We start from the raw sequence: 9,242 nt of genomic DNA, 5'->3' as shown, positions 1-9,242 counted from the left end.
CCTCCCCTTGCACCCACCCAGAACGCCTGACTGCTGTGTTTTACAAACGGAGTCTCCCTGTTTCCAAAGGTTCCTTTGCTTAAAAAAAAAAAAGACAAAAGAGGTTTAATGCTGGTATACAGTAATAATAACTTTATTTAATATTATTTTATTTTGAGATCAACTTTGTGATAATTTTCATGCATCCTTAGATATGCCCCAGTTAGCTATAATCCACTTCCCCATTAATGATAAACCTGTTTTAGCAGGGAGTTTTTATTACTCATCTGGTTCTTTTCTAGATGATGATGTATCCCGCGGTCAAGAGTCAGACCTCTTCTCTGAAACTAGCAGTGTCATGAGTGGCAGTGACATGAGTGGCAAATATTCTCATAGTAACTCCAGGATATCAGCGTATGTATCATGTTTATCTAGCACACTGACCATGCCAGAGTAAATGGAGAGAGTATAGGTAAATAGGTCGGTTTTCCACCAGAACAGTACAGATGGAAGGGAAGAACATTCTCCAGTGTTACGCGAGGGCTTTCCCAGCGTATCTAAGAGATTAGACTTGGCATTGAAATGTGTTCTGCTACATCTTCATGGCCTGTGTGTTTACACAGTGCCCATGAGAACCTTACACTGGATCCTCAATTTATAAAACACCTGACTCTTCATTTAACAAATATTAAGTAACTAATGTATAGGCACTGAAAAAATAAAAAGAATATGAAGAGAAAAGATTTCAGGTTTCTTCAATTCAAAATCAGAATTGGAAGAAGTCATAAGTTTAAGTCATCACACTTTTACTCAGTTTAGCAATTTGTCAGAAATATTTATTGAATATCCATATGCGAGTTGTAGTGAATGTTACCACAAGCTTTTAAGAAGATGAGGTAAAAGAGCTCTAGCCTTACTTAGGAGACAGAACAATGCAAGATTACATATTTAAACAGAATTATGCTGTAGGAAATCAGAATGGAGGTCTGTGAGGACATGGGAGGCAATCAGAAACTGCAGGAAAGGCAGCTAGAACTGGGCATTTAAGAGCTGGGGATGAGAGAGTCGCAGACAAAACAAATGGCATATTAAAGACCTCCAAGGCAGGAAAGAATGGGATTCATATATATTTTATTCAAATTCAATCTGATATGTCTGTATCTTATTATTTAAATTTCGTTGCCTCAATTTGTTTTTTATTACAAAATTTAAGTTGAACGTTGTTCTGTTCATTGTTCTAGCTCTTATTCTCAGATGTAACTTCATTTAACTCTGTATTTTAATAAAAACGTCAAGGCCAGACCTCACTTTTTAGGGTTTTCCTTATTACTTTCTGCCTGTAAGACTTGCTTCTCCCTATTTTATTTTTTGTATCACTTTAACACCTTGTCACCATTTCTCTCAAATTCAAATACCATCTGTAGACACTCTGGTTCCTCAGAAAGTTGGTGGCCAACAGGTATGTTAATTATAATGTGTGCAGCCCAAGGAGAGCCCATTTTTAAAACATCTCTCATTTCTAACAGGCGATCATCTAAGAATCGCCGCAAAGCGGAGCGGAAAAAGCACAGCCTCAAAGAAGGGAGTCCGTTGGAGGATCTGGCCCTTTTGGAGGCATTGAATGAAGTAGTACAGGGCACTGAAAAATTGAAAGGTATATACGCAATACTGATGGATGATTCTTGCCCACAGAAAAATAGTAAATGGAGAGCACAGACAGAGTTCAGTAGATAATTAAGATACCATTTCTCCAACTTGAAGAAAGGTGAAAACCGTCAGCCCCGTCATTCCACGCAAATCCCTGAAACAGCCAGTAACCTAGAAGCCGCCTTTCGTTGGCATCCACATACCTGAGCTGTGAGAGCTTAGCACTGAAGCCAAGATAAAGGATTGTGGAGACACTGCTTCCTGCTTGGGCCCCAGTGTGTTTGTTTTCCCTTTTGTAGTAAATATGTTGAATTACTCCAGCATTTGGGAAGAAAGAAGAAAATGTGGGAGATGGCAATTATAGTGTGACATTAAATGTTTTTTGCTTGGGAAAGAAACTTATGTTATGATTTTAGCAGTAGAGCTGAGGACACAACTTAACATTCTCAAATTTCTTTTCTCCAGATGAAATACACCAGATTTTAAAGGTGCTCTTTCTCTTTGAGTTTGACGAGAAAGGAAGGGAGTTACAGAAGGCCTTTGAAGATACTCTGCAGCTAATGGAAAGGTCCCTTCCAGAAATTTGGACTCTCACCCACCAGCAGAATTCAGCTGCACCTGTAAGTTTCATCAAAGACAGAATGTGCATTTTTTCACCATTTCACAAGTTATTACCCTCGCATACTCTCTCTTAAAAGCCAAAACAAAACTTTCCTGTTCTTACCTTAGGCTTATGTTTAGGCTGTCAATAAGATTTCGTATTTGACTGTACAGTGACTGGTACACTTTGGCCTAGGTTAAGTTTTCTCTTATATCTCCTTTATGAAACAGCTGTCATGGAGAAGATGGGAAAAGCAGATAGTTGCCCCTGGCCTTCTATGAGATCGCGTAGGGAGCAGGGAAGATAGGAACAGAATTAGCCTCTCACCTCCCTGTTCTGACTTCTGGGTGGGATCAGTGTTCTTTAAGCGAACCCCAGACAATTGCTTTTCTTTTTTGTTTTATGGAAAATTTGACTTGTCAATTCTGTGTTGTTATGATGAGCTTTTCTTCATTATGTTGAAGGCTGTTAGCATCCTATCAAGGATTATAATGTAAAAAAAAAAAGTTATAATATATCATCATCTAGTTACTGTTTATACCTCTGCTCGGTCTCCCACAACTCAGGCCTATTGTTAAGAATTTTGATTTGGATTCAGAAAGGTGGATCTGTCAGTCAGGGTTCGTTAAGGAAAACAAAACAGCTGCTGCTTTATCAGAGAGAATTTAATATATAGAACTGATTAAACAATTGGAGAACTGAACGGTAAAAGGGGAACACAGAAACACTGAGATAATAACTGTGGGAAGCCACTGGTACCCTTAGCAGGCTGAGAGAACACAAGGAAGAGTATGGGATTATTTGAATTTAGAAGCTTGGAGGCAGGGCCCTCCTGAGCTGGTTCTTGACCCTCTGAGAAAGGGTGCCAGCCAGCTGGTGCCCATAATTTCTGAGGAGGTGTATTAAAATGGGTCTGAGTGTATAGAAATGAACAATAACTGGAATGAACAGCTGCCGCAGGAGTACAGAGCTACTGCTGAGTGAAAGGAAGCGAATGAAGGAGCGGGTTCCTTCTTCCTCCAGCTGTATGTTCTTTCCTGGTGTGTGCTGCTGGCAGAGCATAACGGAGCCAGCTGCTCAAGAAGGAGTGTTTTCTCAGGCTTCCATTGCCAGCATCACGAGCACCGCACAGAAGGGTGGGTTTGGAGCTGAGAGGTAGTTGGTAATCAGCTCACTGGTTCAAAACACACGTTTACTGGGCCTCCACTTCGTCAGTTATAAATGGGGTAGTACTTCCCCTGTCCACTTCACTGGAGTATTTTGAAGGTTAGATAAGAAGATGGATGTAAAAGCCTCTTACAAACCATAAAAATAAAAGCAATTAAGAATCAATACTCCCATAAATAATTGAATTTACTATGATAGGTATTTTCTAGAAAAAATGGGATCATCTTCAAAACTGTGGTAATTTTGCAGCTAACAATTCATAATCCTCCATGCCCTTCTCTCCCCTCTTCTCTTTAGATCATATTAACTTCTAAGTCACTAACTTACAAGTCTTTTAGGGAAAATGACCAGGAAATTTGCATTTTTGTTTTTGTTGATAAGGTATGGTAATGGCCTATGTGCAGAATACCATGAGTCACGTGGAAGTGCTTTGAGCACATGACATTGCTGCTGAGTGTGCACCAAGGGGCTGCATGCACTTCATTCTGCAGAACTGAGTGAAGGCAAAGCAGAGGGTCTGGCATGTGTGCACGGAGGCTTGTGCAAGCATGAAATTCCTTGTTTAACCTTGAATATGTGTGCACAGTTTTCTTTCTGTTCCGTGATATGCAAATATTTATTTTAATATAAAAATTCTCACAAATCCTTCAGTACAATTTGATACTCTGAACTCTGTAACCTCTTGTACTATTCCCTCTCCTCTCAAGCAAGGATCAGGCGTATATCGTTAGTTTTATTTATTTTTTTTACCCCCATCATTACTTTGGTCTTCTGATACAAAGGAGATTTAGAGGTCTGAGTTGAGACTGGAGAAACTGACAAGTTAAAATCACATAGGAGAAGTGCTGTTTGATACCGTGAACATGATGGGCTGGTGGGGATCTGGCCTTGGTATTGCAGCCATCAGAAGTTTAAGGATAATCTTTGCTAAAACCGTCTACTTTCTACTTAGGTTCTGGGTCCCAATTCTACTGCAAATAGTATCATGGCCTCTTATCAACAACAGAAGACTTCAGTTCCTGTTCTTGGTTAGTATTTTTTTTTTTTCCCTCTGAATGATACAGTGCTAAGTTGAAGGAATATCTTTTTGCCTGTGTTGACAAGGTCAGTGATATAAGGCAAGATTTGGTATTGACTACAATTTTCCCTCAATTTTTAGCTACATCTTTACTCAGATCAGTTTAAAACTTCTAGTGTTGGGAACTCAAGTAGAGTGGGGAATCCAACGTGGTATTAAACATATAACTTTTTCTAAATTGTCGTGACATACACTTGTTAATACAGTGGCATATATTCTTCCATATAGGCACATCCTAGTTGAAGTTTGAGTTTAAACAGTCTAATTTATACATACATTTTAAAGATTCTTCTGAATCATCCTTTTGGGCTATTGGCAGGTATGCATTACATCTCAGGGACATTTTCATAATCCTTGCTTACCAGCTGGACCTTTTTAATCATCTTGAGAATTTACAGGAAGCAAATCCAAAGAATGTTAGCATTTTACCTGTATTTCTTATTTAATTATACCTAAAATGTTTTGTTTGACTGTTGTGGGGAGATGATTCTCAATTAGTTTATGTATCCCTCACATTTAAAGCCCTTAACGGCTTTCATTTGAAAGTTGGTAGAAACTTTTAACAATTCAACTTGGTGCCCGAATATTTGCCCTTCAGGTGGATCAATCAAGCGTCCTCAGCCTCTGTTAGTATTGAAAGTTAGCAATATGTTCTAAAATAATTGGCAGATTTAACTACTGTTATTTGCATTTTCTAGCATGTAACAGGCAATGTTCTAAAATTTTTTCATTTAAATGCTGTACTATAATAGCATTTTGATGACTTTGCAAGCAGCCTTTGGATGTTTAATTAAATTTAACTTTAACGACTTATGTTGCTGCCTGGAATAAACAACTAATTACCTTTCATCCAGCTAAGTTCATATATCTGAACAGTAACTACTATATCCCTAGCTCCCCTTCTTCCTGGAAGAAACAGCTTCCTGACAAGCTGGTTTTGGTATCAGTCCCAAAACATATACACTTATTTCTGAGATGCTAAAATTCTGTCTTAGACACAAGGCAGTTTGGTAATTTATACTGTGTCCAATCCAGTTATGATTTCTGCTCCATTTTCCTTGTTGCTGGCCTGTTACTGATCTTTAGGTCAAGTCCAGTTGCACCTTTCTCTGGGGAAATATGGATGACTTAATCAGAGAGCACTTCCATTTTCCAACTGAGCCATGAAGACTAGTATTTTGAGGCTCCTCATTATCTGAGTGTGTATTATCCACGTCCCTGTGGCTACATGAAGGAGAAATTCTCATAATCCCCAAATAGGCAGGTGAACTACTCAAAAAATTAGTCCCACTCAAATATTCCTCAGTTGCCCCTCCTCAGCTAATAGTAATAGTTAAGTACACTTATACATCCCCATAAGGGGGCATTTTCTCTGATTGTTTCATGTTTACGATGCAGTGCAGTATCATGCAGATCGATTGCAAGTCTTGCAAAAATATAAGATTTTATAAAATGGATTAAAAATGTTATCAGAGAAGTCCTTAAATCGTAAGTGAGTTGGACTTTTACAATTGATAACAAAATAAGTGCTTCAAATGGAAATGATATGACTATCGAAGGATAAAGAGTCCTTGGAAGAATTGATGAAGCCTTCAAAGTATTTTTTTAAAAATGACATTTTGGGCTTTCACATTTTCAAATGTGAAAGATGTCCTGCTGTCATACAGTTTGTCAGAATAATTACTTTTCTGCCAAAGGTCAATATTTGGTGTTTATTCTTAATTAAGTTGTAGTTTTAATAAAGTTGTAGTTTTGCCTAATTTTTTAAATAAGTTAGAATATTTTTATAACTTTAAAGTTTAACCACAGCTTAAACTTTAAACTTATTCAAAGTTTAATCACTATTTAACATGAAATTATGAGCTTTGTTGACAATGAATTTGTTTAAGTAGCTTTTTCCAGTATCAATATTCTCAACTATGGAAAACCTCCTGTGGTCTTTTTGCCTATGTAGTTTTTTGTTCGGAGGAGTGTAGAGCAGTAATTGTATGTGAGATTGTAAAACTGTTATGATTAGTAGAGAAAACCTGGATTGTACAGAAAAGTATGTCAAAGGAAATTAAAATTTTAGGATTTCTAGTCGTGTATATATACATGTATTGATGTGTAATATGATAATCATGGTTTTAAAAACTTTTTGAGCATTTTTCTCATATTATTAAATATTCTTGAAAATATGTTTTAATGTCTGTATGGCTCATATGTACAGATGCACTGTTGGAAGTTTGTCATGAAAAATGCCAAGATAGAACATCTTTATATATACATATTTTCTCATATCTCTGCTTCCTGTATACGATTCTTAGATAAAAGACTCCACACATCTAACTGAAAGAGGGCTTAGGAGTTGTATCTAACAGTGACAGTTTTCCTCCAGCCATCCCCCCACTTCATTTACTTTTTCAAAGTAGGAATGTTTTTAGTGATTGATGTGTTGTAGAATTTTTTTTACATACAGTACTTTCTTTCCATTAATTTTACTTACTGAATACATGCCACCACATGTATTTTATTCTTGTAATTGAAATAGTGAAATGTACAGATTTTAGGTGTACAGTTTGATGAGATTTAATAAATGTACATGGCCTCGTAATCACCACCACCACCCATTTGAAATATAGAAGAACATGCTTCCACTTTGAATCAGTCAGTGGGCATTTTTTCTTCTACTTTCCCATGTGTCTGAAGTTGCAGTGGAATTCCTCTTCTCAGGGCAGGGCCTCCAGGCTGATTTTGCTCTGACTGGAGGTTGCAAGGTAACAGAAATATTAACTCTGGTTCCGATGGTCATCTTGTAGGTGGAGAGCCCAGGAGCCTAGTTTTAGGTTAGAGTTACTTACTCAGCTCTTACAGTAAGAAAGAATGTCTGTCACAATTTCCCTTTCTTTTCTTTTAGATGCTGAGCTTTTTATACCGCCAAAGATGAACCAAAAAACCCAGTGGAAATTGAACCTCCTGGAGTGACTCTGAACCTAGTTAGGAGGGCTCTGGCTGAGAAGACCATTTCCTTTCCAGTCCTCACTCCTCGAAGCCTGGCTGTTGAGAACTAGGAAGAGTAAGATGATGAATGATACTAGCATTGCAGAGCTGCTCTGTATAGCAGACCTCAGCAAACACCAAGCAATTCTATTTTATTTTATTTTGCATGTAGTTATAATCAGTAGCAAAACTTTAAGCTTTAACTAATATAGCCTCGTTTTGTAAGAATTACTGTTCTTTTATTTACTGCTGTTTGAGAGCATATTTCTGGCATTTATGGTAGTCAGGAGATTGGGTTTCATTCCCAGTTACAGGTCTAATGCATATTGGGACCTTAGACAAATCACATAATTGATTTGTACCTCCGTTAATTGGGAATATTGTTTCATGGCTTCTACCTCAAAAATGTAAAGAAAAGTAAAATAACATTTTTAAATTGCTTTATGTTCCTGGAGGAGAGCATTATAGATAAACAACATAGCTATTAGTGCTACCAACATTTGGTCAAATTTAATCACTTGAATAACTTCACCTTGAACTAAAGCAGAATAAAAAGCTAAATATAACCTTTGAAATTCTAAGCTTTTCCATGCTGACAGCTGTTTTTTTGTAATATCTTACCAGGTCGTGTGCTTCCAGTTATAACTGGGTTGAGCCTCCTATTGCTACAATGTCCATAGGAACTGTTTTCACTGAGTGTGAATTTCCTGCTAGAGAGTTAGCAGAACAGATTAGAATTTCTGAAACAGTAGCATGCACATTTGTTATAATGAGCAGCATGTTTCATGGCATGCACGGTTGTAAATTACTCCTTTTTCTTCAAATAGTGCTCCTTTTAACATAATATTTTTGTCAGTGTCTAGGCCATTTCATTTATTTTTCATGGTGCTTAATTGACTTCTGTCTTTTATTTTTTTGGAAGAAATGAGAATGTTTTTTCTTTTTGGTAAGTCTAGAAAAGTCTCAGTTCATTTTGACAATAGTTTCATGGCTGATCACTAGGTAGGATTAAAAATTTCTTCTATACTTTTAATACTAGAACCAGACCTTCATTATACTGGTTTGGGGTCTAGTTGTACATAAGCTAATAGGAAATGCTGCTTTTGAGTCTCACGGTATAGCTATATCCACAATTGTAATTTAAGACTTTACGTAATACAGCAAAATGTTAGTTTTAGAATCTAGGTATGGTCACTGTATGTATAATTCAACTTTTCTGTGTCTGAAATTTTTCACAAAATAATAGAAAACAAAAGAAGATATATCCTGTTTTGGAAATTTTTACTTTTTGACTCGTGCCCATAATGGACTTACAGTAATTAAGTGCCCACACTGAAAGGTTGAAAGTGCTTTGTGACTCCTCTTTGGCATGTGTAAATGAACCTGGTAACTTACATGACATTTTAATGTTATAGCGCTCTTGCTACGGACCATGGTAGAGACAGACCCGTGCTGATGGATTGGAAATACAAGCAATTGTGTTTGTTAATAATTGTGTTACTTTATGGAGGTTCAAGTTCCTTAAAATAATGTATTAAAGCACCAAGAAAGAATTTGCGTGAATATGAATTAAAATCAATTACTATTTTTCTCATCAGAGCAAGATGGAATATTGTTCATTTGGAGAAGCAGCAGTTGGGAGCCGACTTTCTAAATTGAAGGCAGAGTCAAAGAATTCATAGGGGAAAGTGCAGTGTATGGGAAAAGGAGAAACTCCTGGAACTGATGAATGCTTAATTTGGGTAGGAAAAGTATGTCAAATTCTAGAAGAGTATGTAAGTACGAACTTTT

General features: G+C 37.0%; 1 protein-coding gene across 5 annotated transcripts in view; it reads left to right on the top strand.

Moving 5' to 3' along the window:
• The window catches only part of ELP1 (elongator complex protein 1), a 54,193-nt gene extending 44,979 nt beyond the window's left edge, over positions 1-9,214 (top strand). For 3 of the 5 annotated variants that reach the window (XM_006906086.2, XM_025041470.1, XM_025041474.1), the window contains 5 exons: positions 282-393; positions 1,506-1,633; positions 2,092-2,246; positions 4,347-4,422; positions 7,369-9,004. In XM_006906086.2, coding sequence (XP_006906148.1) covers positions 282-393; positions 1,506-1,633; positions 2,092-2,246; positions 4,347-4,422; positions 7,369-7,436 — 539 coding nt within the window. In that variant the 3' untranslated portion in view covers positions 7,437-9,004. Of the gene's footprint in view, positions 1-281; positions 394-1,505; positions 1,634-2,091; positions 2,247-4,346; positions 4,423-7,368; positions 9,007-9,049 lie in introns of those variants that run through there. The other 2 variants (XR_001518139.2, XR_001518138.2) reach the window with 2 other exon arrangements.
• Positions 9,215-9,242: the final 28 nt, after the last annotated feature.

The sequence above is a fragment of the Pteropus alecto genome, unplaced genomic scaffold (assembly GCF_000325575.1).
Source record: "Pteropus alecto unplaced genomic scaffold, ASM32557v1 scaffold111, whole genome shotgun sequence".
Taxonomy (NCBI): Eukaryota; Metazoa; Chordata; class Mammalia; order Chiroptera; family Pteropodidae; genus Pteropus; species Pteropus alecto.
This window is presented reverse-complemented; position numbering and strand designations above follow the sequence as displayed.